Source organism: Acanthopagrus latus, chromosome 15 (assembly GCF_904848185.1).
Source record: "Acanthopagrus latus isolate v.2019 chromosome 15, fAcaLat1.1, whole genome shotgun sequence".
Lineage (NCBI taxonomy): Eukaryota > Metazoa > Chordata > Actinopteri > Spariformes > Sparidae > Acanthopagrus > Acanthopagrus latus.
The window spans coordinates 4618390-4645612 of record NC_051053.1 but is presented as its reverse complement, the minus strand read 5'-3'; the positions used below and the strand labels follow the sequence as shown (position 1 = coordinate 4645612).

Here is a 27223-nt window from a genome sequence, read left to right as displayed (position 1 = left end):
AATTCTGTGTGATCAGCAAGGTTTCAAACAATCATTGGCGAAGTGAAGTCTCCACCATATCTATAAGTCATCATGTTTTATAGACCATTAGGATCTCCAGAGAAGGGCCGCGTGGAGACCGTGGCTTTTTGTCGAAATTAAAATGTCAGAGAGGAAGAAATAGAACAAAACAGGGAATCTGCAATTAATTACCTGGCCATAAAAATTCAATAATCGGGAAGCAATGCTGTTTTCCGCGCAGCAGTACTCCTGATCACAGCAAACTGGAATAGAATGCATTCATCTCCCCAAATTACATTTCTAATCTAAAAGGGGATATACAAGCGAGGGAGGGAACCTTCAGATGCGAGCGCAGTAGCATACACAGCCCGTATCTTAGTGTCCTGGGGAAGCTTTAGTGCAGGCAAACCTGTGCAAAACCATTCATATCTAAAGAATGAAACAAGCCACTGTGTAATCTTTTATTTTACTTTAAAAACCGAAATTCTGTAAAATAAATGAATAAATAATAAAAATGAACACATACATTGCACTTCTGGTAAATACAGTATGTGGCCATGTTCCCATTCGCACTGAGATGCACAGTGCTGTTTCCATCTATTTCCCTGTTGGTGAATAATATATAGGAGATATTAACATGAGGTAATTGCCTGTGATTTTCAGAATGATACATACCATCAGCACGCGCCAATGGAAATACAATAGTATAAGTGTTGTTAATGTGAGAGAAGATACAGACTAATGTAAGTTGCATTGACTTAACTGTCAACAGAAGTGGATGGAAAACTACTGCTAAAATGATGATCAGACAAATATACATTGGCATTGTAAATAGGTTCAGCAAGTCATGGGATTCTGTGCAGTCCAATAACATATGATGACTCACTGTATATCAGTATGTTATACATCATATTGACAGTTAACTACTGCCAGCTACTGCTCACTGTGCCGTCTGAACCAGTGTACAAACGCTTGAAAGAGTCTGAGTGGGAACTCTGAAACGTTTCTCTGTGAGTCAACATTAATGCCAACCAAGAAAAATTGTTAAAAAAATTAGGCCATTGTTGCCATTTTTAAACAATTGTTTTTAGAGGTGTTCCAATACTGCCGAAAATTTAGATATGGGAATCAAGGAGTACATGAGTCTATGCACTGATCTGATACCCCATAATTTTGAAATGGAACCATGCTACGTGGCAGCTATTTTTATACATTTTAATTAAAAAATGATACATTTTATATCTTTATAGCAAGCTTTGGGCTGTCACCAAGGATGTATTTAGAGAATAGAAATGTTCACACACTAACATGATGTTGAGCGCAAGGCATTCACTTTACTGGAATCTAAGTGAGTTAACAATTATTAAAGGTCATGGTCTCAAAATTCATTAAAGGATAAGTCTTTGGGAGTCAACTGAGGTGTACAGTGCCTCATATTCACACTTGCAAATGGAAATCTGTGGCAAGCTATTATTGGTGAGGTACTTGCAACCTTAAAATTCACTACAGTGTATCTGGCCCTCTTAATACATCCGTACTTGTACCACACCTGTGGGTACTGGAGCTGTGCAGGTTGCAGGTGTGGATGTAACTCAACTGCAGTTCAACATTGACAGACTACCTTATTTAATGATAAGATGGCAGCGAGTCAAAGCTTGATGAAACTTTAGATTGAAGATATTTGATAATGACAAAGAGTCATCATCAAGGGAGCAATATAGAAAATTGAAAAAGGAAAGAAATGTGAAATATAGATGTTCAGTATCAAAGGCCTTTCCAAACACTGATGACTAATGGCCGGGACATTGAGTAGAGATGTCTGATCTAATCGTATTCTCAGCCAATCGAGACTTTCCATCATTAATCGGTATTGGCTCTATAAAGCCCGATCAATTCTAAACTGATTTGATGACAGAACTTGAAAGTTTGAAACTTTTTTTCATCTTAAAACATAGCCTTGCATCTGCCACCATAATGGTTACTGTTATTTTCAAATATAAACCTAATGCTTCTTAGATATAGTCTGATCTGGCATCATCTCGTGTTTATGTACAGAATATGCCAGGTTCTGCCAATTCAGCGCAACATGCAATTTTCATGTTGTGAGCCGGTCTTGAACCATCCATCACAGTAGATGCTTTAGTTTCTTCAGTTTAAGGATCTGGTTTCCCTCTTAAAAGTTAGTTATGTATCAAGGTGAGAGAAGGGTAAGGACGCATGGGCATGAGTCTTCAGGACTCCTTCCAGACATACTCATAGACTCCCACAGGAGAGGGTGGTCTGAAGGGGAGGAGGAGTGGTTTTAATTTGAGGAATGCAGTGGTGCTATATTTCACCCTCTGCTGTTGTCTCACATTATCTTGGTAAACATCCCTGGTACTAATATGATATATTTTCGAGCAGGCGGTGTTTCATCCTGCTCCCTGCGTGATTGATGAATGGCGGAGGGATGAAACAGGGACAGAGATTTATTGCGCTCCGGCGCATAGAATATGTATGATTATCAGCTGTGTGGTGAAAGCAGCCTGGTTTGAGTGATGGGCACATGGAGAGAAATCTACTAAATGACTCCATTCCCCCTGAGATGTCGCAGGAGGAGGGTTTTTTATCTCTGTCTATCTCATTCTGGCCCGCTCTCAGACACTGGTAGGTGTGTTCTTGAATATGAGTGGAAGTGCTGTGACAGAAAAAACAAAATCTACACAGAACACAGAAACAGAAATCAAGGTATGCAGATTATGCAACATCAGCCCGTTATAACATATCTGACTTGCATGTTTGATGTTTAAGATTACCAAAGAGAGACAGGGTTTGTCTTTTCAGCTTTGATGGGTTATACGTGCCTTTAGATTCCAGCTTTGAGTCACAACATTTACACCTATTTTACGAAGCTGACGATTTTTGACTGGTGGAGACAAAACGAAGTGACTTTCCACCAGCAGACAGAGCTGGATCAAGCTCACTTTGTCTTTGTCTACACTCATAAGCCTCTGAAAAGGTGCGACAGTAATTGTCAGAGTGAAATGCCGCAGTTTATCTTCTGTTATACAGTAATTCTGTCTAAGCTCTGATTTAGTTATAATACCCATTGGCACCTCTGAGTGCCTCAAACAGTCAGCATCTAATTGATCGATAGGACGTCATCATAAATCCCAAATCCTATGCACTTTATTGATCCTGCTGGAGCGCTTGCTGCTTCTCTGCATATGTGATTGCCTCAGCCTCCGCACATGCCAAGTATGAGGTATATTTTATCCAACAGGAGCATTATCATATGCAGACTGCATTGTTTCCTGCATCTGAGAATTACTGCTAGCCAGCATGACTTGAAAGACACCCCAGAGAGGACTTTATATTCACCTCAATTTATATTTACATGAGGGTCATAAATAACGCTAATGCACCGCGGCGGCTTAGTCGGAGTAATTGTTTATTTGCTTCCTGGTGGACTTGCTTGACAGTATTGCTAATGAACACGGCAATGTCCGCTTCTCTATTTTAACGGAGAGAAAATGATCATGATCATTCAGAACGAGTGTGAGAACTTCTCTTTTATGCTCAATTTATTTTGCGGGTGTGTATGTGGTTTGATGTTTCACACATCACTTATCTACATTTTTTAAAGTACATCATCTTGTGTCCACGTGAAAAACTCAATTACGGAAATAAAATCAATATTCATTTGTTGGGAATGTTGAAACGTTGAGCTTGCTCATTGGTTGTTAGCTAGCTAGCAAGCTTCTTCAGCCTGTAAACACTGAAACTAAAGTCTGTGCACTGCTGTTACATGGCAAAATGTTACACTACTGTGGGAAATATAACAACATGACCTACCTTCATTTTATGTGCCCGACATCAGAGTTTGACTTCATGTACTGATGTGTAAGGAGGACTGGATACAGCGTCAGATGCGGGGGCCTACTCATTCCTATAAAATCTGCTCATAGGGGCATGAACCCAAAAAGTTTGACAAAAGTTTTTATTTAAAATTGTATCTGATATGAGATTGTTCTTATTTGTCCCTAAGTGTCCTGTTTGCCTGACTGCGGGGAACAGATTAGACTCAATCGTAGCTGCAGGACTGAACTGTCACCCATGCGGCGCTTCATCATCCTCCAGGTTGGTGGTGAAAGCCTGGCTTTTAATATAGACAATTCAGGTTTACTGTACGGATGGCAAACAGACCAAAATATATCAAACGATTAACTAGTGTCCTGCTAGTGCCTCACAGGTGTGTTGCATCAGTGGCATGTTATGACACTTATTTGTTTAACAGGCTGAAGAAGCTATTTTTCCCTCATGTTCAGTCATGTAATCGGAAAGACAGCTTGATGGCTGGATTTCCCCCGACTTTTGATTGGGTCTTGTCACAACAGTGGTTGACACACAATGTTACCCTTGCAAAAGACCAAGCAGAAGCATGCTTGAAGTCTTTTGCAACATTTCTTTTTTTTTTTTTTTTTCACCACAGACATTTTGACTTGTTAGCAGGAAAAAGCACAGGTGTTGCTAACACTAATGATAACTGGGTTCCATCAAGTTCCCCTGCCATCACCCTGGAAATCACTCCACCTAATTGGAACGCAACCACCATTAATGTTGTTAATTACACCTGTGTTTTTCCTGTTATAACAAGTCAACATGTCTGCTGTACACTAGCAATCACATTTACCTAACCAACCTCTGAAGGTGTCTGACAGTGGAACTATCTCTGATGAAAATAAGTAGGCCACAAGACAATATTATCACAGTGGCATGGTTTCATCTAAGAAAATGAATTTTCTTCTCTTACAAATCGAATTGTCTTCGACATAGCATGCACCCACTTCATATTTCTCCCAGCAGCTTCGTTGCTTTGGAGGACGAGACGCCAGAAGGCTAAAGACCCGTTCCTGAGAAATGGCTCGCCCTGTGTTCATGTGACAGTGGCACGTGTCCAAGCACGGTCCATAAGGTGGAACAATGAGAGGATTTGTTGTCTCATAATTGTAATTTAATAAAGATCTCACATGGTATCAGCGCAGCCTGACAGCCAGGGCCTTCCGGCGCTTGTTAATGCAATTGTTCTGGTCAGACGGTGCTGTCACAAATCATGCTGAAAGTTGGGTGACAGGTAGCAGAGCTCATGGATACTTCCTGAGAAGCTCAGACAGGTTTTGGATAGAGGCCAGGGAGCGGCTGCACATGCTGTTATGTTGTCTGGTTGTTGAGGGGAACGAGGAATAGATGGGATTTCATTTAATCGAGAATATGATACCTTGACTTTTAAGGAGGGCTAAAAGATTATCCGGGACGTTTTAACAGACGTGAAGAACAACGTTTTAAGAACAGTGAAGGCGATAGATAATCATCAAATCTAATCTAATGTCCCTCCCTTGAAAAAAATCTGAGGCAGTGACAGTTTCAGTGAAACCGTTTCCAAAATGGAGGCTTTTGAGGATTGAGCAATGCCCTCCCTCAACACTGTCACCGCCACCCTCCCTCCGCCGCTCTTGTCTCACCTCTGTCTTTCACTGCTGATGTATGGGTGATGTGTGACAGGGAGAGCTCCAGTAAAACCCCGCATACATGCCAAAATACATTTTACAAGCACTGCTCTAATCAGCCTGCAGCCAGAGGCTCATAAATTGCCTCAGTGTGTCTGGAGCCGGGAGAACAAACGCAGCTTATGGTCACCGCTGAGGGCTGGATATACAGCAGGCCACGCTCTCTGGGCAGAACCAACTCTTGAGTGCTGCTGGTGATGTTTGTGAGTCAATTCAATAGAGGGAGGACCAACCCAGTGCGTTTATATCAAGAAAAATGACAAGGAACAATAATTTATGCGCCTGTTTAATCAGCTGAGTGCATGTAGGCAAATGTTTGCATATTGCTGCATGCTTTATGTCAGATGTAAGCGTGTGCGGACATGTCCCCGTGCTCGGATGCTCTCACTCATGTGGCAAGTCTCAAATACGTTAAAAGCTGTCATTACATCCATATTTAGGGACCACTGGAGGATTCATCAAGGCTTCATACACGTCTGCTTATCTGAATGATCAAAATGAGCAGGTAGAATGTGTCACCACTCCAGCTGGGAGGTTGTTTTGTTCTTTTTAATCTCAGCTGTAACCTTCAGTGTCCTCCGCTGACAGGAAATGCCGTTTATCAACTGCGGATGACACCGGCGGAGGTGATATATGCAGGACTGTACTTCCCCAGATAACTCTAGTAGCGTGAAGCCCTGTTCCTGCTCTGCTCCTCGTTTTTCAACCAACAGGGAAATTCCTGAGGTAGGAGAGGTTGATCAAATGAAATGATACTTTGAAGTGTGCGTTTGAGTCCCGCGATGACTTCGCCAAGTCCTCAAATGACATTTCGGAATTAAATAAAGGCACCTTGTCATCTCAGTAAAAAAAAAGGGGGGTTGGGGGGGTGCAACTTCCAGGTCTCTTCTTTTGAAGAGCATTTTTTTTTTTTTTTTACATGTTTTTTCATGGGTTTGTTTTATAATTAAAGGTGTACCACACAGACACACAGACACACACACACATACACACACAGAAAATAAGCTAAGGAGGTGTGGACTGACATTATCTGGGAGTGTTGCTTCATATAAGAACAGTTATGTGTTGTAGTCAAAGCCAACATGTGCCTGTTGGCCTCAGGCCACCAGTGTAGAAAAGGGTAAGCACATGGTAGAAGTATGAGTGTCCTCTACTGTACAAAGGCAGACGCAGCTCAGACTGTACGCACCATGTTCTTGAGTATAAACGTCATGCAGTCATTGCTCAGCAAATATTACATGAAGAAGCTTCTTTATTCGTACGGTTGTATTTTATTGCTTGTCTGGGGGATGTTGGAGAAAAGTAAGGAGCCGTTTTCTTGTAGCTGCAATATGTAAGAAATGGCCACCTTTCAAATTCATACTTAAAAGAAACAAGGGGCGGCATATCACTAGAATAACTGCTGCTAAATTCAGTAGACATATCTGCAACAACTGCTATCACTTTACTTACTGTTGATAGCTTTAGTCTAAAATCTTGATTAATCTAAAATACTGTACCTTTAATTTTGTTTGGTTTATTTATGATTAATTAATTAAATGATTTATAATTCAATCGGGATCCATTGGGTAGCAGCGCTTAACTTGACCAAAAATTTGAGGTGTTTCTTTAAAAAATACTGATAAAAAGAGCTGTATTATACTCACAAATCAAGTGTGAATGGTGCAAATTTGTATTGAAGGTGGCCACTAGCACGGAGGGGGGAGGAGAAAACATGTCTTTTTCTGTCACAAGTGAGTAAAACTAAAGTGCCATCCTGTGGACGTACTTTGAAGCAGGGCAGATTGTGTGTTGAGAAATGTGCAGAACACACTTTTTTTTTTTTGATGACATGTTTATAATGGTCTTCACCTTTCCGCACTTCCTCACTTTTACATAGCTGTCGAATAAAAAAAAAAAGAAAAAAAACCTGCAGAGGAAAGCCCATAACCGCTCTGAGAGTGTCTATGAAACCGGAGATTTGTTGCTTTTTATTCTAAGAGAGAATAAGTTTGGGTTTAAACACTGAAACACAAATGACACCAACTTCTACTCGAGCGGTCAATAAGCCGACTCTGGCTTTGGCAGTGCTCTATCTTATTTACAGGACGTTTGTTGCACTTGACATTTATCGTGGCTCCGGGGCCGTGAACTTCATGCAAACGCCATCGAAGCATTCAGTGCTTAGGGCCCGGGGCCTCCCGTCTCGTCGTCATCACAAGTCTTTTCACGCTAAGATAAATCACTTCCACTGGACCCCGAGCACGGAGAAGGGGAGGGATGGAGGTGGGGGATGAGAGGATGGAGAGAGTTAGATGTGGGGAGGAGCAGGGAGAAGGGCAGGCGGAGGGAGGGACTGAGGTACAGGGAGTGGGGGGGGGGGGGGGTTAACATCCTAGGAACACCCGGAGGTTAACGCCAGCCTCATTCCTCCCTCGTTAATTGTTGGGTGCGTTCACACAAATATCACTAACCATTATGAAGTCAGCATATGGTTTGGGTAAATGCTCTTTAGATCTCAGAGGGATGTAAACACTGTCACCACATGACTGTCCTTGGTCTGCGCATGGCCACAGGACATGAAAGCCCTTGTTCTTAACCCTCTGACCTGGAGGCCTGGGTGGGGGGGAGTGTGTAACTTCCTCAGGGAAAAATGCTTGTAGCGATTACAGTTCAACCGGAATCAAATAAAGATGAATATAAAGTCAAAGAGCTTAAAACAGCATCTTGGATGGATTTCTGCAGGTTGTTTGGTGGCATGATCTTATGATAGCATCTCATGGCATGGTCACTACTTATTGATTAGTGATTATCAGGGCTAGAAAAATAAAGTAAATGTATTTATTTTTCTGTTTTATGGTTCTTTATACATCTCTTTTCCACATTTCAGAGGAAATATAAACACATAATATATGCTATATACTGTGTAAATGTCTGGCCTAGCCTTCCACTGAAAGCATCTCATTCCATCATGGAGTCAGCAATAACAAACATGCCATGTCTAGTGACACTTTCAAAATAAAGGCATTGAAAAGTACTTGGTTGGTTTCAGGCACTAAAACAACAAAAAAAAACTATCTGTAGCTGGGGCCTTTAGTTGTGTTTAAGAGTAATTAGCTGTTACTGAAGAGACATTTTTCACCTTCAAACTTCTGATATTCATTCATTTTAGATCAGTTTTATGCCCAAAGATGTACGATGATCCATGATCTAACTAAAAAGCAAAGATTATTATGATTACCTAGTTTTGTGTTTCCTCTTCCACTAATCATCTATTGACCTCTCAGATTTATATTGTGACCCACACTGGAGGATCCTTAACCTCGGACTGGGAACCACTTAAATAAAGTAACTATAGAGACTATATACAAAGTAGTTTAAACTAACAAAGCAACAAGTAACAACATATAATATAAGCCAAAAGCTTTTTCATACACAGGAGTTCCTTTAGTTTTGATACTGCAAGTGTATTTGGCTCTCTTTTAGTGAAGTCATTGGACTACAGCACTTTTACACTGGTGTGTTAGTAAAGGATATTCACGCAGTACTAACACACCACAAACAATTCTCAAATGTACATACAATGATGTTGAAATGGGCTAAAATGTTAACATTTAGTTTATACACTTAAAGCCAGGGTTTAAATAGCGAGTATTACCAACATTTTCAACTAATCAAAAGAAGTAAAATGGAAGATCGAGCATGAAGGTCTACACTAAATTAGCAGCTTATTTCCGGAGGTTTCAGTTGCATCTGATCTTCACCAGTGGACAAAGATTTGGTTTTGTTTATTTTAGAGGTAAGGCAGTTCTGGAAAAGCTACTGAGTGGAGTCAAAATGATTTTATCTAGGAAACAAATAACAGTCAAGTATGCATTAATGTATATCTTCAGTTGATGAGAAACAATAACAGCATGGAAAAATCCATAATATAGGTTGGTTTTAGGCTAGTTTGTTGACAGATTCCAAAAGAAAACACACCTTATAAAGAATAGAAACTACAGCAGACAGAACAGCGGACATTCAGCAGGCAGTATATGGTCCTATTATAGGCAGAACAGTACAAGATCTAATAGCGGTACACACTAAAAAATGGCTTCAGTGTAGAATGATGAATGTGCTGATGGAGCCCACCAAATCCTCCCAGCAGCTCTCAGGGCAATATATCCTCACAACGTCAGCTCCAAATTATAAATCAAACTTCTCGCAGGTCCATTTGATTCATTACAATTTATCGACAATAATTTACAGAAGTGGTTTTCAGATGCTTTTAACTTTGCCGCGGCAGTAATTTACAAACCCAGAGGAGGAAAAAAAAATAAAAAAATAATGAAAACAACACTGCTGTATTTTTTCCATTTGACTGGCAGTGCAGCAGCTAAGCGATATAGAGGGGTAAAAAATTAGATAGCTGATGATGGCTCATTGATTCACATGCTTGATGTTCTTGGAAAGGCAAAATGATGACACTGAAGAATTTGCTTCAGGCTGCCTTCCCGAGCGCCTTACAGCCGGAGCGCTACAGAGGCACTGTGACTCAGATCCAGTGCAGAAATGTGATAATCATTTCAGCAGAAACACACCCAAGGCAAACAACTAACAGACAGCACAAAGAACAGACAAAAAAAAAGAAAAAAAAAAAATTAAAAAAACACACCTATTCATACCAGCAAAACTCTGTTTGCGTAATCTGCCTGCGAACAAAACACACTAGCAGACTGCAAATAATGTTTTTCTATTGTGGAAACTAATGATAGTATTACTGATGATTTATGTCTTACTGATTGAATTGCCGTACAGACATAGTGTCACTAATGTTTGTGTCTGGTACCTAAGGCCAGGATTGGGCAGTAGTGGATTACATATTATCAGCATTACATAATCAGAATACAAAAAAAAATGTAACTATAATCAGCTGAGATTACACTGGCTGAAATGCGTAGCTAGATCATAGCTACACTTACTGTATTACACTTTTGATTATATCTTTAGAATATGACATGAAAAACTATACCACACCGAATACACTTGGCACACCTGTCGTTTGTGTCAGTTCTGTTGCTGAAGGTGCAGTAGCAGTAGTAGCAGGATTCGGGGGGGGGGGGGGGGTGTAATTGGCAGAAATTGAATCTAATATTCATGATTATGTTTTTAACCGTGTATAATCACCTGAAAATGAGAAAGGAAAAAAAGAAAGGAGATAAAAAAGCATCAGCTGGCAACTGCTACTGAACTTCGCTCAGTCAGATCTGAATATCTAAAAGCTGCTCCCAGCCAGCATGAGGAGGCAAAGGATAGCCAGGAGGTAATGTCGCTAGCCAAAAGGCAGCTAGCATCAGCTAAGGACATTTTATTTTAAAGGAATCCAAAAAAGAGTGCAAAAGTATTCCAATGAAATCTTGGGGGTTCAAGGGATTACTAATCACAGAACTGTCACGTCATTTGTATTCACTAACTGACGACGTTTCAAAGTAATCTGACCCAACCCTGCCTGAGGCTTTACAACATCTGACATGATATTTGGATTTCACAAAATAACTTGTATCTCTGTGAGTGCTCATTATGCCCTTCTCTTTCAAAAGGTACCGCTTATCTCCACGGAGGCTATTTCTGGTGCCGTGTGACACTGATGATGCTGACAGCAATCGCCTTCCCACATCACACAGCCTCCGTAAAGGTCAGACCAAATGAAAAGGACGTGTAAGCGAGGCCTGTCCTCCTGCAGCAGCCTGATCCGGCCTCAGGCGCTCCGGCTGATGAGGCCTAAACATCAGCACAGGGTCATTATTTCAACTGGAGAAGCACTTAACTTCTTCGCTCTCAGTCTCTGAGGACACTGCTGCAGCAAGGTACGACAAGGTAGAAAGAAAGGGAGGTCACGGTGTTGGGTTTTGTCCCCAAAGTACCACGGAATGACTTTTTTTTTTTCCTTCCTCCTTTGACTCTCGGTGAATGCAATTCCTGCGCACCCTGGGCGAATTAATTAATTACAAAGCTGGCTGGGTATCAAAGGTAAATGATTTAATTATATTCCCTGCGTCTTTGTTAAGAAGCCAACTGTCAGGCAGTGGTAAGTGGGGCTGTGGCCCACTGTGGTGCCTGAGGGCAGTGTGTGTATAAGTGTGTGTGTGTGTGCGCATGTGTGTGTGTTTGTTTATGTGTGCATGTGTGTGTCATTTTACATTAAAAAAGAAAAATGAAAATAGAGAGTGTGTGTGGACATGTAGTGATAGTGTCTTCTGCTAGTTTAGGATTGTCACTTCTTCAGAAACTTTAAAAAAAAAAAACCTGTTTCATATTTTAATGACAAATCAGTCATACTCACTGGTTCTGGTCAAGAGAAGGCAGTAGCAACTTGACAGCTGGGCTGCACGACTTTAACAACAGTCAACACCATGACCACAATCTTTCCTTAGTTATACTTGTAGCTAGCTAAAAACACACTTACATATTATGAGTTTAGTAGGTTAAAGTGGTGAACTATGTTATATAAACACAAAGCAGATAAGAGCCACATTAGCATTCATTTCCTGAGTCCTGTCTCTCCAAATCCTCTTAACTCTGTTTTGGGTCTTCAAAAACTGTGAAATATATTGCTCTTTAGTTGCTAAATGTGCTAAATGTGTCATTAACACTGTCTATGGTGTATGTCTATGGTTTGGTTCTGGGTAGGTATTATAAAGTCAGTATATAGTTAGTATATTGGAGCTTTTCAGCTGAGCGCAGTTGCTGAAAACAACCCAGAAAGTAAAATTACTGACAGTAAAACGTGAACAATGAGGTAAAAACGCAGGGTCGCGTGATCTTGTGTGGGCTCATCACAATGATGCCATTTGCATTTATCATTTGATCCATTATTACCTATTATTGTTACACAAAACAATTACACATTTTACATAAAAATGACTGAACGGATATCCACCAAACTTGGATGAAGGATGATCTCAGCCCAGAGAAGACCTCATTATCTTTTGATGCAGATCCAGATCAAGGTATTATTTATGGATCAAGATCATTTAGGTGTATAGTATCCTTTTTTTTTTTTTCTTTTAACTTTCCTCTATGACAGAAGCTTATTTGATGCCACAACAGAAAAGGGAAGGGAAGATGAGGTAGTATCACATTATAATGTGCTAATTTAAGACAATAACAATGTAAATACTGTCATTTCATAACAAGAAAAGTTTCTTTTTAGAATTCTGTAAGTTTGTATGTCATAGTGATGTGAAAATCTTGTTAAAATGTGAAAAATACTGATAAATGTCAGCAATATGTTGCTATACTCAATAGTTTAACTTACGTTAGAGGAAGATGATAAGCAGTTTTCTAGTATTTTGGTAAGAACATTTGCTATCTTATTCTTCATTAAAAATTACTCAGGCTCAATAGTCCATCACAATGTACATAAAGCATTCTCTTTTTCTCTGCTTTTATTTTCTACAATGCCAAAGCTACCACGACTTTTTTTTTAATTTGGGAGGGTCACCTTTTACAAAACCAAGTAAATATTACAAGTATAATATCAGTTTAAAGAGGGCGGGACCAGGACACAGAAAAAAGACATAAACGCTATCTAAATGTTACACATACACAAATATAGATATGCGCATACAATACATGCCCTCACAGTGGACAAACATACCTCTGAACAGACTCACACCTGATATGAGATTGAGACATATAGCATTTGTAGGTCGAGTTCTTCTCTTCTCGATCAGTGTAGGAGTTTGCTGTGCATGATGCATATTGGCTGTTTCAGATGACTTGTACATGGGAGAGACGCGAGCACTGAGGAGAAGGCCAAGTGTTGCTGAGAACAAACAGGGACGGGGGACGGACAAGGTTGTGTTCCGTCTTCAGGCCAGCAGTTTAGCGTGAGGACAAAGCTTTCATATTGTGGGGGTAAACAGTGACATACATCTTGATTGTTGTCTCAGAGATGCTTTTCCTGATGTCACAGATAGAGGGAAAAACCGCTAACAACAGGAGACGCGCTCCTAATGATAAAACGGTGTTATAAAAAAAAAAAAAAATCCTCCTATCCGCACGGCTGAATAATCGCTGAAGAAGCAGGCCCGCTGGATTCTGGATATATAGAGCTGTTACTGAGGTTTTGTCACCGCACAAAGACGCTGTTTATAGCACCGAGGCCTCAGAAAGGAAAAAAAAAAACATTTTCTGGCCAAACAAGGTAAATGAAGCATAATTGGAAGCCCATTACCAAATTGAAAAACGGGTGCCTTTTGTTTTAACTGTGTTAGAATCGAACTGAGGGCGCCTCTCCTACTCTGTAAACCTGCATCAAACTGCAGGGCTCAATAATTATAATGTTCAGGATCCTTCTGAGGGGCGAAGAAAATCAATAGACTAAGGACAAAGAACCTATAGCCATCACTTAATTCTCTTATCACTGTGATTTAGGGGAAGAGGAGGATGTTAAATAACTGTAAATCTTCTGCTATGACTTTGAGGGTGCTTTATGGCAGTTCTTACAGCGTCTCCCAGACAGAATGTCCATACCTTCCGCAGACCACACAATTTATAGCTTTATTACCCTTTGTCTTAAAGAGCAGGGAGACATAGCAGGGAGGAAGGAGATAACAGGCCAGCACACGGGTGGTTGGGGGAAGGAAAAAAAAAAAAGTCGGATGCCATCATCGACATAGACATATCTCTGTGACAGGTTTACGGCTCAGGAGCGGGGCTTCTATTTGGGGGTGGGGGGTGGGGGGCGAGAAAGCGTGGGTGTCCCACCCCTCCCTTAACTCTCACCTGTGCATCCCCCAAACTGCAGCACGTGCCCCAGTGTGGAAGAAGCAGAATTCAATCTTGAACCTACACCCTGATGATCTGATTCACTCTGCTGTTCAGCTGCCTCCACGCCCTCCCGGAGGTCACAGGGAGGACTGTCAGAGAGGGAGGGCTGAAGCGAGGGAGGGCAGACGGAGGGGGGGGGGGGGGGCTAGCTTTTTCACCACAGAGTCATGAGTTCCTCTGGACCGGGCAGATGCTTCCTCATATTTTCTAGCTGCGCTGACAAGTGGCTTATTGTTTCCCTTGATAAGGGTACAGTGTTCCCGGTAATGGGAATTAGAGGGAGGCGTAAGTCACCAAGACACAGGGCGAGACTGAGTCAATAGATAATGGGAGATCTCTCGTGGATGCAAAAGGCACGTTTATTATCAGTGGTGTTTAAAAAGAGCGAGGCCCCTTATTTGTCCTCCAGCTACACTCACGGGTAGTGTGAAGGCTGGAAATACAAGCTACACTTTGCTTGAACCCTGTGAAAGAGGTTCCAGCCAGATGCCCCAGACGGCCTGTTCTAAACTGTGTTGACTCATGACAGACTGACGTTCAACAACCAAACGAACAAAACCTTATTACTGCTGCATGAAATGGAAAAGGAGTTCCGGCGCTACAGGATTATTAATAGCTCACGATGAATCTGGATTTATGCGTTGATTTGATTTGGATCAAAGGAGTTTTTGAAAAGATTTGTTAACGTTGTAAACTGGGAAATTTGCTAACTTGTGTCTTAGGAACGACAGTTTTTACTCCGGTGCTTGTAACCACTGCAGGCGTCGTCTATCACTGTCTATCGATGTCAGTGTGCATCGAGACCCAGAAGCATGACATTGTGCATTATCGTGTCGCTCCAGACTGTTTGGACGCAGCAGAACGCTTTATGTCAAACCCACGCTGACACATTATCGCCTTTTACGTCTATATGGCATGCAGTTGCTTTTCAGACATCCAGCTGACACAGAGCAACATTACCATTGAGCTGAAATTGTGTTTTTGGTCACATTATGAATGTAAGCCTGTATATTTACTCTCCTTTTAGCTTTTGCGTTGCTCTGCACCAGCTCCTGAGGGACATGTCTGGCTCTTAGGTAGCTAAAGGCTCCACTATGTTCACTCACCAGTGTCTGTCTAACACTTTTTGCGCATTGCGAAAAAACAAAACAAAAAAAAAACCCACTGACATCTGGCTTTTGTCCTCGATTGGAAGTCGTATACAATCGGCATTCATTCCCGGGTCAAATGCCTTTGCAGTGGTCTTGGATATTTATCAGCTCTAACTCTGGTCAGCAGTGATGTAAACACAACCAGGTGAAACGCTACAGTGCACATTTAAGTTCTAAATGTTGGCGTGTAATATTTTTCCATCCAGTGCTTTTCAAAGCAGTGCTCGAACATTGTTCGGTGTGCGCGACGTTTGAAAGAGAGATTGAAATAAAAGCTATAAGAGAGTTGTCGCTGGCTTCGTGTCACTTTCCTCTGTTCCCTGTTGCCCCATTGTGACGTGGAAACGTGACATATTAGACACACAAAATAGAGAGGCGAACTTGCCTGCTGGCATCAAGGAAGAAGTCAACCACCTATTTTTAGCAGGTTTACCCACCTTTCCAAATAAGCATACATGCACTTATCTTGGTGCAAAATGGTGCAACTCAAAACAGCGACGCTGTGGCCCAAAACCAGGACACACGTGTTGATTCATTTCTGTCAGCGAAGACTTTCAACTTTCACATTTCATCCACAGATGATAAAAATATCGATCATAGCAAATTTAACCTTGTGAGGAGACAGTTGCATAATGAAATACTAGGATGTATTTGAAGCTTGGGGTTTTTGGGGCAATTTTGGCTTAATTGAAGCCAATGATCCTAAAAAGATTCTGCTTTTCTAGAAATAGTGTCGTTACACCCGCTGAGGTGGTTATGCGTTCACCTCTGTCCATTTGTTTGTTGGTCAGTGGGATTACACAAAAAAAAAAAATGACTGAAATGAAACAAACAAAAACGTATAAAATTCGTTGCTGAACCTCAGCATTGAAGACCTCAACTCCACCTATTGTGCACAGTGAGCGCAGACACAGTTCGACCCAGCTGCTGACCTCCTCCCCCAGACAATGCCGACATCAAAGGCACAGTTTGTATTCTCCTGCCTGATAAGTTATTGTCAACAGCTGCTCGGACAAGAAATGACTATTTACCCGAACCCCGCGCCGAACGGCAGAGGGGAAGTCAGAAAAAAAACAATGGTCCTCTCAAGTCATAAACAGACACGTTCGATGGCTCGGACTTCAAAAAAACCAACCAGCCAAATCTATAAACGCCCCACTTTTCCCGAAAAGCAGGTGTACGGAAAAACAAACCCACTATAGCAAGAAGCATAACATCTACTCTTACTGGTGACACAGAGCTGCAGAAATAAATTAAAAAACAAACCAAAAAAGAGAGGTTTGGGGGGGGGGGAAGCACAATTACATTCCCCTCAGAGAGTGATTTGTGGCTGTGTACTGAGAATCTTAAACCCTGAACCATCCAACATGGTCAGTCGAGCAGAGCAGCAGTGAGGGTGTCCTCCTCCTGACAGCTCCCCCTAGGGCCCTGGAATACATTAACCACTGTGGTCCACAGGGGTGTTAGGAAAAATTACTCACTCCTGCCATGTGACACCCTCGATAAATTAAACTCCCCCTTTAAGTTTTAAAGGCAAATGCATATTGTGGCCATCACTTAGAGGCTGGCCTGTCCGTGCTCGTGCATAATTCGCTGTAACAATGTGTTACCGCAACTCGGTAACCCGACCCAGCGGCCGACTGCAGATGAGTGAGCAATGTGTGCGATGATGTGGGGGGGGGGGGGGAGAAGGAGGAAGTGTGCGGAGAAATTGCATCAAAGGCGCCGTGTCTTCATAATTAATAAATTCTAGTCCATCAAGCTGTAATCTAATTATGAAGTATGCCTTCATCTGCCATGAATCATTTCTGCACTTTGTTAGCTAAATTGGGGGAAAGAATCCAGACACATCATTGAGATTTGATTCTTTTTTCTTTCTTTTTTTTTTTGCTTTGTGAAAAAGCGCTGGAAAAGTTCGAGGCCTGACACAAAAGGATTGTTAAACCCCCTGTAGCTAATGGCTTCAAAGAAAATGTAATTATGATTTAATAATTGACAAATTAAGCCCAGGGTGCTTTCATTTTTTGGCAACGGCCATGATCCATAAAATCAGTTTTTCTAACAGCTGCATGTCTAAAAGAGGTAATTACATTCTCTGTAAACACATATAAAACCTACGCAAACACGCCGAGCAGACGGCTGCGGATTAGGGGTGAGATGGAGATGTCATCCCGTCGTCACGATGGCACATCTGGAAGATAACTCTGTAAAAATGCGGCTGGTGATAGCTTCTTTCAATAAAAAAAAAAAAAAAAAAAAAAAGTCTCTCTAAATAAATTCCCACTGTGGAGGAGATACTACAGCAGTGACAAGCCAGTGACGAACATGCGGAGTTGCGGCTGGGGAACGTCAACACCTCCACTCAACAAAAAAAAAACAAAAAAAAAAACATGACGACCTCGAAAAAACTAATTACGTGTCACACTGGAGATCATTTGAGTTGCTTCGGTACAATATGATCTTGTTTGTGGAACGCCACAAACACGGAAATACCTTGAACATAATCCTCGTAAACAGCTCGAAATAAGTCAGCCTCTGTGGTTCGTTTTTTGTTTCCACTGCGCTGACACGCTACAATACGGCAGCGTTTGAGAAGATCCGCGCCTGGTTTCCAGAGTCCTCATCGTCCGTTGAGAAGCTTGACAATTCCCGTCTTATTAGGCTGCTCACAGCTTTCCACGATGAGACCGCCGGCTTCAACTTGAGTGAAACTTTATATTTCCCTTCTTCCTGCGCTCTTTTTTTTTTCTTTTAACATGCACTAATGATCTCGATGAGACAGCGAGCGGGTGAGAAAGGGAGACGCGGAGCACAGACAGAACCCAAATGTAATGTGTAAGATGAGTAACATGATTAGTCGAGGCACCAGCCAAGGCCTTCAGTCAAAGGCGGCGACGGTAAAGATCACAAGACACATTAAGAGACTCTCCGTTACGATGTGAAAGAACATCTGAGTTCTCAGCTGCCGCCATTCATTCTCATAATGACAGTGAATGCGGCTGAAAGCAGTGGGATCTCTGAATGGCATTAAGCTTTCAACTTTGATTAGGTGACTCGCAGGAGATGAAGAGAAATCATTTAGAGGAGGATAAGTGTGTCAGGAGATAATGGCGCCACAGGTTGAAGGAAGCGCTGGCTCCCAACTGAAGCTGATGAAACACAGCAACAACCTGAGAAATCCAGGTGCGTCCCTGTTTAGGTGCGTGTCTGCGCAGATGCAAGCGTGAGCGCGACGCGCAATCTGTTGTGATTTGAGCGTGCGCGCGTGCACGCATGTGCATATCCGCCTGCCAAAGACCTCACTTTCTTTGTGTTTCATGTCAGGCATCTCTGTCTCGCTGACAGCATTTCACATTGAGGTGGCATGTCTTGGAAAACAAAACTAAGAGGGCTAAATACCAGCAGTAAATACTTTGTCACAGCAAATTTAGCCAAATTAATGTCAAAAAAGTAATTACAGTTTGATTGTGTGTGTGTGTGTGTGGAAAGTTGTCAAGCCTTTGAGCTTGTGAGACTCCTCACACACAAATGTTTCTGTTTAACCATCATCATCATAAATCAGTATGAGGAGCCGGGTATCATCTGGAGATTCAAATTGTAGCTGTGAAAGTACAAAATCCTTCAGAATGTCTTTTAAAACTTTACGAATGTTCTCTGTGCCCTGACCAAAACAAAACATGATGACAGGTGCCAGTTTACGACATCCCTCTCTTTATCTCTGAGTCTCCTCAATTTCCCCCGACAGAGAGAGAAAAGACAGAGGGAAGGGGGAGGAGAGGCAGCGCTGGGGACCTGAAGTGTGTTTAGGAGGAAGATGGCTGTCAGTAGCTGTCAATCGTCAGCTTTTTGATGCCATCGTCTTGGCCCAGGCCTGTCTGTCTCGCAGTGTAACAGCTATCAAAGACTCACTCACAGCAGAGACAGGCGCTAGGCTGGAAACACGAGGAAATCCACACGTTCTCTCATTTACACCTGGCATATAGACTTTGTGAAATCTGGGTCTGTGAATTATGATGGAGACGATCATTCTCACCTGGCCTTCAAGCAAAGTAAATAAAAAAAAAAAAAAGAAAAGAAATGCTGAAAAATGCTGAAGTGATATGACAATCCTCTGAGTGCACTGCATATGAATGTTGGTAAATGTTTGGAAAGAGAGACCGCATTCTCCATTCTCTCCGTTCCATTTTATTCTGTTCATTTTGGTGCTTTTGGTTCCACAGTGCTGTATTCTGGTACAATGTGTAACCCTTGGTGCCCTGAGCTCACAGTCTGGACCACTAACAAGGCTAACTAGCTAAAAGCAGCTACAGTCAGCAGTTACCCACTATAAATTTGACAGCTGGCCAATTCCTACATACTGTGCCTTTAATGACAGGATTATATATTGTAACTAAAGTAAACACTACAGGACTGTTCCCAGTACCAACGATGAAATGATCTTTGTTTGCTTTCCTTTGGCCATTTTTCGGAGCTCCAAGTGGTAAATCATTCAAAAGCGCACGTTTGGACGGTTAGTCGCGCATTTGACGTTTCAGCAGGAGAAACGTTTCAACAGAGAGTGGCACGGTCTTATTTCCAATGATCGATATCGTGATCGACTGAGCAGTGGTCTGTTAAAAGAAAGTCCCACACTGATTGCCTTTTTTTTCCCCCTTATTATTGCCAGAGCAGAGCATTTTGAAGAGAGTAAGTCACCTTATGTTGCTCCGTTGATGACATCAATCTGTCCTGCTGTCCTTGGTCGACTGTCTGCTTTTCTTCTTGTTTGTGACAGATCACTCACACGGCCTACAGTTTCCTCACCACACCTCAGACAGCATCAGGATGACTGTGTCCAGACGACCAGATCGCAACTGGACGCGGAGGGCGGAGAAGGAGCTTTTTCGACCTTCTCCTGCCGAACATTTAGGTACAGTTTGGCTCGAGCTTTTCCTTCGCCGCGTCTGCTTGGCAGGTGCACGCTCAGACAGAACAACGAAATATGACAGGATCCCTTCTCCGGCACACAGCTCAATCTCCGTCCCGCGTCTGCAGTTTGTAGCTGCCTTCGGGAAGTCCTGTCAGCGCTTACCATTTGGCCTTGAACCTGTGCTAAACTATTGAGTTCGTCATGCATAAAACATTAAAGATGTACATCCAAAAGGCTGTGGCTGCGTGTTTATTGGCACTCACTGCTCCATAAACCATTTTCATCCCTCGCAGGATGAGACACACATGCTCTGCAGTCCTATTGATGGCGTTTAACACAGAATATAAACCATAAAACACAATAATAAACATAAGCGGAGCAAATAAATCAGATTCATAATAACCCCGAGGTGGGATTTATGTAAGCAAAGATAGAGTCTTTGTGCAAATTGATGGTACGAGCTCTATCAAAGCACCAGTGAGACACTAATATAGTCTTATAAACACAGCAGCAACACTCTAAAGTAGCTTCATCTCTCCTCTTTGGCTGGCCTAAGTGCTTAAGTAATGTATTGCTTTCATAAGTGTGCAACTTCCCAGCACTTTCTTCGGTGGAAATATGTCTCCATCCTCTGGGTGGTGTGATTAAGAATGAAATACAAAGAGCATTACTATGGAATAAATTCAAACAGTGGCATGAAGCAGGGAAGTGTTAGCCGTGCTGCGCTGAGCAGCAGCAGCAGCAGCAGTGGTTTTCTCTCTGAGAGGCCCCCGTGACAACGACAGGGAGCTCCATCACCGCCACACACCGTCCCCCTGGCGCCCGAGCTAATGTATCACCTCTGGATTACAGTAATATCTGTCTGATGGATGTTTTCCGAGCAGAGCGGTCCACATGTACCCCAGACACGGAGCCCAAGTCGCTGGGTGTAGCTCTGAGGAGATGGGGCCTCTGCTCCTGAAGGTCCGTTACACTTCTATCCTCCGTGCTCCCGAATCCCGCACCTCCTCCCGGTCCATTCATCCTACCTCCTTTCCCCCATTCTTCAGCTAGCTGTGTGTGTATGTACATGCATTGCACGCCTGCTCACATGTGTTAGTCACAGGTCTCCGCTGAGACGCCGACTGCCATCCTGGGGCGATGCCTGTGCTCCTCCAGTCAACTTTACTGCCTTCATTTGGCCTGATGAATGGCTAGCTGCCTTATCAGTCCCTCTGCCTGCGATCTCAAGTGGCTCCCCGGAGCCTCACACTGCCTGCAGGTTTTTTCCGGCCGCTGTCTCCAGCACGCGCCCATCCCGCTTCTTTTACGTACGCGCCAAACACTCAGAGATGCGCAATTACACACCGATAATACTGTTCTACATGTACAGTTCAGAAAACCACGCGCACACGAACAAAAAAAAAAACAAAAAAAAACAATGCAGCAATTGCAAAACTCTGCAGAACCCAAACGCACACACTCTTAACACAAGGCACACAAGCATACGCACATGTCAGCTAGCAAATCCATCATCTTTATTTCTTCCCCAATGTGCTCATATTTTTTCTCGTGGCTGCACCATGCTCGCAAAAATATTTATTTTTGCTGATTTTTTTTCTTTCTTTCTTTCTTTTTTTTTTTTTTCTTGAGGAAACACAAAAGAAATCACACCTCTCTTTCTCCCTGGCTCATGCCAAAATAATCAATGCTTTCCAGAGAGGGACTTGTGGCGCGACATGCGTGGAGGGAAGGCAGAAGGATGCAGACATAGCTCCAGGGCTCTGGTTGTAGATAATAAGTGAGGAGCAGTCCTTGGGTATGTTTTACAGCTATCAAGACTCATCATATTTGACATGCATTCTGGTGTTTACACAGTCTCCTCCGTAAAATCCTCTCCAGCTATAGAGGGGAACAGGGCGCAGGGAGCACACACAGCGCAGCACGTACACATTCTGCACGCGGAAGCTCTTAGAAAAGAGGAGCCGCTTGTTGCCTTCCCTTTCTCTCTCCCTTTCTCCCTCTTTTCTCCATGTCCCATCTCTTATCCACGGCACAATTGGCGGCGTTAGCACCTGTCAGCTGACTGACTTCTTGTTCCCGGTGGCTTATGAAAAAATCATGGCTGCTGGGCTTCAGAGGCTGCTTTCCCATCAATATGAATTCACCATGGTCTTCATGCAACATTAGGCCAGGCCCTGCTTTCATACAGCAAGCCACACGCTCTTCTCGTCTGTAATACACAAGAGGAAATGAAAAGAGTAAATAGTCCTTTTAGAATGTTGCATTCGATCATGGGTGGAACCAAGTCGCCTATGAAAGGGACCAGTATCCTTGGCTCTCAAAAGCACGTTTGCCTTCCATCCCCGTATATTACGGCATTGTGCTCTGTGTCCCTTATTAGTGTGTCCTGTTTTACAGTAAATGAAACAGTACAAATCTCAGCGCAGACCCGCCACGGTTGTCCCCCAATGTTATATTCGGAAAAAATAAATAAATAAAATAAAAAAAAAAACGTTTCCACATTTAGATGCGAAACTCCGTTTATGTACTTTTGGTGTGAGCGCTGCAGCAGCGTGTCGTGCGGCAGAGCCAGAGCGTGGTGTGTAAGAAGACTATTCAGAAAGGAATGAACTAAAGCATCCTAAGCAAAATGACACTGCGCTCTCAGTTATAAGCTGAATTACTATTACTATTTCTACTTATATTTAAAAAAATAAAATGACCAGACCTTTGTTATATATTTAGTTGAGTTTGTGTACAATATCCCAAACATGTAAACACCCAAAGTAACACACAAACACTATTAAAAAATAAAGTGAACTAAACTATAAAACCTTAAAGTCACATAGATAGATTTTCATGAGCAACACCAGGTGTTTAAAATTGAACACAGCAACTCCCATGATCCCACGCTACTTGCATCTTTTGTTTTGTTTTGATTGAAAGGCAGAAATTACTAACAGTGCTTTTGCTTTAAGCCGTATGAGCTAAAAAAAAAAAAAAAAAAAAAAGTTTAACAACTCAAAATTCTCAAAAGTCTGCTGAGTGAGGTAAATTGGTCACAAAACAAAACTCATCCTCATCCACCCTAAATAATTCATAGGTGTTTTATAGTTCACGAAGTTTATGTCTTCACACCTCTAAAAATGGTTCTCAAACATTCTCCACATTTGCTGATGTTCACCTTGAGATGAGTGAGGCTGGGAACTGTTCCCCCAAAACCCAAATGTGAAACTGTACTTTCAGAGTCAGAATCGGAATCAGAAATTCCTTGTTGATTCCGGGGGGTGGAGATTGGTGTGTTACAGTTGCTTCGCCTGGCATAGAAATATCCCACAATATAAACATAAATAAACTGAATGAAATGTGAACAGAGAAGACAACAAGGAATGCATCATCTATGCAATATAAACCTATTTCTCTCCATGAACACATTTTTTTAAAATTCATTTCAGAAAAGGAACCACATTAAATGCAGTCTTAACACAAACAAGTGACTACCCTGACAACTAACAAGCCCTTTTAGTTGACTGAAATATTGATTAAATCAAAAACTGCATGATCAATAAATGAGTAAACACGATAACAAATCCGAGCAGACGCGTGAAGCTTTTGGTACTTGACGTTTCTTCAATACTGCTGCAGATAAAACTGATACCAAAAGAATATTGATGCTAATGCCCGGCCTGAGTCTCGAGGTGCTGCACGGAGACATGGTCTGTATCGGGGGGGCACAATCCGAACAGCGAACGGCCGCTCTGAATTAGCAGTAAAATCACAGCGGAATGGTCGAAGTTACTCCGAGATTTCAGCCCTGCTCATGAAAGACTCATCCGACCTTCATTTTGCATGGACCTGCTGCAAACCCTCTGCTCCCCTTCAGCTCTCTATCTCTCTGCAACACGCTGAAAGTCAATTAACTACACCACTTCTCTCTGACATCATCGGCGCTAATACAAGCTGCTCTTGACCTTATGTTTGTGTGTCTGTTCCTGATTGGATTAACTTCAGATGTGGTGTGTGTCTGGCTCTATTACAGTGGGTGTGTTGTGATTTCAAAACCCTGAGCCCTCCTCCTCCTCCTCCTGCAGCCACTGTCCCACCCCCCTCTTCCTTTACACCTCCCTGAAGGTCTGCTCTCCCAACACGCCATCTCCAAGAATTGTCACACACACACACACACACACACACATATGCCTCTGCTCATGCCTCCAAACAGTCATATCCCATGCGACTCCTGCACAGTGATGGAACGCCTGAAGGAATCCATCCCTCCATCCTCCACCCTCCATCTCTCTCTCCGCTCCCTGTTCTCGAGTCCGGAGGGGTCATCTCAGACAGAGGGCTCATAATCAACTCAATTAAGTGAGTCTGATTGCTGTGGCAAATTGGTCGGGGGGAGGGTTATAACATTATCATTAGCGCCTCAAGTGCGGTCACAATGGGACACGGCAGTCAGATGAGAGTGAGACTAATAGGAGGAGAGGATATAGTGAGTCCGGACAGTCGCTGAGGCAGAGTTGTCTTTGTGGCGATGACGAGCGGATAAAAATGTGACTCTCTGCACCGGAGGAGGAACATGGTGTGAAAGGGAAGGGGGCAGTTAGAATCTCAGCATCCCGAGCGCCGCTACAAAGACGGAGTCATCCTTCCTCTGGCTCCGACTGCAGCTAAGGAGACCTGCTGGCTTAGAAAACCAGTGGCTCACCCAGTAATTGTTTCTGGGGATATGACATTTGTCTCTCCTCGTGGCTCGCTCAGGGTGTCAACACCTTTCATATACCCAAGGCTTTTCCCCACCGTGGCTCACGTGCCCTGAAGCAGCCTGTTTGATCTTTTTGAGGACTGTCAACTTATCGCTTGACTCCATGGAAATTGAATTCTGTATTTATTTACACGCCGGGTTAATAGTATAGATGCTGAGGTGATTTGAAAGTCAAACAACCACACCTGCCATTCATTTTTTCTTTGGGGGGGGGGGGCTTTCTCCTGAAGCAGATCCTCTGTTTTGTTCCGTGCGCCTAGAAGACACAAAGACAGGATGATAATGAATATGAAAGGCTTATCCTAGACATTCAAAATACTCACACAGTGGTGATAAATCCAGATTTTCATGAGTGAAAAGCAGTTTTTCTTTTTTGGAGGGGAAGGGGGGGGGGGGTATTTTTTGCTATATCCTCATCTACATTCAGCAACCCTCCGAGTGGCCTACATAAACTGATGCTCTTTTGTGTGCCTACTCCAGAAGCACTCGTTCGGGTCTTGCACGGCAGCACAGTGGCCCAGTTCGAGCGAAAATCAGTGTCAGCGCGTCTCCAATCGCGTGCGCACGCGTGGCGAGCCTCTTCCGGAAGCCTTAAACAAGACTTGTCATGTCGGGAGATGCCGCTTGTCAGGCGGAGGACAAATCTGAGGATGTCAATTGAACGCGGAGAAGCGTCTGTCAGTCGCTCTGACGTCGCTCTCTCCATTGTGATTAGCATCACTTAATATTCACGCGCGCTTATCTTCCCAGCCGAGGCGACGCCGGGCTGACTCGCCGCTGTTGGGGAGCGCGGAGGAAGCAAGCCTCCCTGCGACCGAAGCACAGATGATGTAACAGCCGTGTGGCGTTACAAGCGTGTCAATATGTGCGCGCCCTGCGTGTCTTCTGTGATGGTGTCACAGGTCAATTCAACAAGAGGAAAAGTGATATTAGCTCTCCCCAGACATGGGGAGGGGGGGGGGGGGGGAGCGAAGGGAAGGCCTGGCTGTCGTTTGCCGTGTGCCTGTGCTCGCGTGCAGCAAAGTGCGGATTTGCTAAACAACACTGCCACTTGGTGTTCACGCGCGGGTACTACACAGCGCAATACAAGAACATGCGCGAGGGGATGGACGCGGGAGAGCTGAGGGGCCTAAAAGTTGAGGCGCTCCAGGAGTTTTTAAGTGCTCGAAAATCAAATAAATCTATACCTGCCATTCTTCTCTGCACGCTTTGCAAAATTTAAAAACCTTTTTTTTAACCCCCCCCCCAACACACACACACACTCCACGCGTTAAATGCATCAAAACAGGAACCTCCTGAATTATTTTGTTTCATATTAGCGGTTGTACGTGTCAAGTTTTGTTTTCTTGTTTCTCCACCGCGCACTTTCTTTCCACCTCCGAGAGCGCGTGTGAGCGTGTATCACTGTGGCACTCCTGACAGTCACGGCCCGGGAGGAGGAACAGTGGTGCGCTCGCTTGCAGATGGCAGCACACATTTTTTTTTTTTTTTCATTCCTTAAACAGACACAAAAAGCAGCTGAGGGACCAGGGCCTGTCTGTAGAATGTGCCGGGGAAGAGTAGGTACTTGGCACAAGTAGCAGAAACAATTAGCGTCACGTAAAGCAGAGGCCCGGAGCAGCTGGAGAGAGATGGTGGAAAAACACGGCATCTCATTTTCAGCGAGAGGACCTCAGCAGAACTGTGCGCGCACTCCGAGACACCCCCCCTTCCTCTCCTCGTCACAACTCAAATGTTTTTTTTTTGTTTTTTTTGGGGGGGGAGACAGCCCGTGTCACAGCTCATTTAATTGATGTGTTCTTGTCGGCGGCGTGTTTTTGTTTGTATCCGTGCATTCTTAATTAGGGAACAGACACAGGAAGCCCCATGCGTCCTTGGAGAGACCTCGCATCCCACTCACATCCCCAAAATTCCTTTTTGAACATTCCTGGCGACCGTCTTCCCTGTTCCCCATTTTTGAAGCTGCGAGGCGAGAGGATCTAAAGTGTGGCTCATGGAAACACTCCACCAGTCTCTCTCTCTCTCTCTCTCGACAAAGCATTGCTCATTAAACTTTGCCTGCTTCACAGATGAG

The 27223-nt window shown here is 43.1% G+C and overlaps 1 protein-coding gene and 1 long non-coding RNA gene across 5 annotated transcripts in view; one reads left to right on the top strand and one right to left on the bottom strand.

The window, feature by feature from the left end:
- Positions 1-27223, top strand: part of comtd1 (catechol-O-methyltransferase domain containing 1) — a 40314-nt gene that overhangs the window by 7878 nt on the left and 5213 nt on the right. The window contains exons 1-3 of one of the 4 annotated variants that reach the window (XM_037122652.1): positions 4028-4119; positions 11108-11374; positions 20268-20402. In XM_037122652.1, coding sequence (XP_036978547.1) covers positions 20318-20402 — 85 coding nt within the window. In that variant the 5' untranslated portion in view covers positions 4028-4119; positions 11108-11374; positions 20268-20317. Of the gene's footprint in view, positions 1-4027; positions 4120-11107; positions 11375-18585; positions 18677-20267; positions 20403-27223 lie in introns of those variants that run through there. The other 3 variants (XM_037122651.1, XM_037122648.1, XM_037122649.1) reach the window with 3 other exon arrangements.
- On the bottom strand, positions 21898-26032 carry LOC119033059. The gene is made up of 3 exons (XR_005079130.1): positions 25597-26032; positions 25335-25405; positions 21898-22614 (listed from the first exon to the last, which is right to left on the bottom strand). It is a non-coding gene; the product is annotated as an uncharacterized LOC119033059 (long non-coding RNA).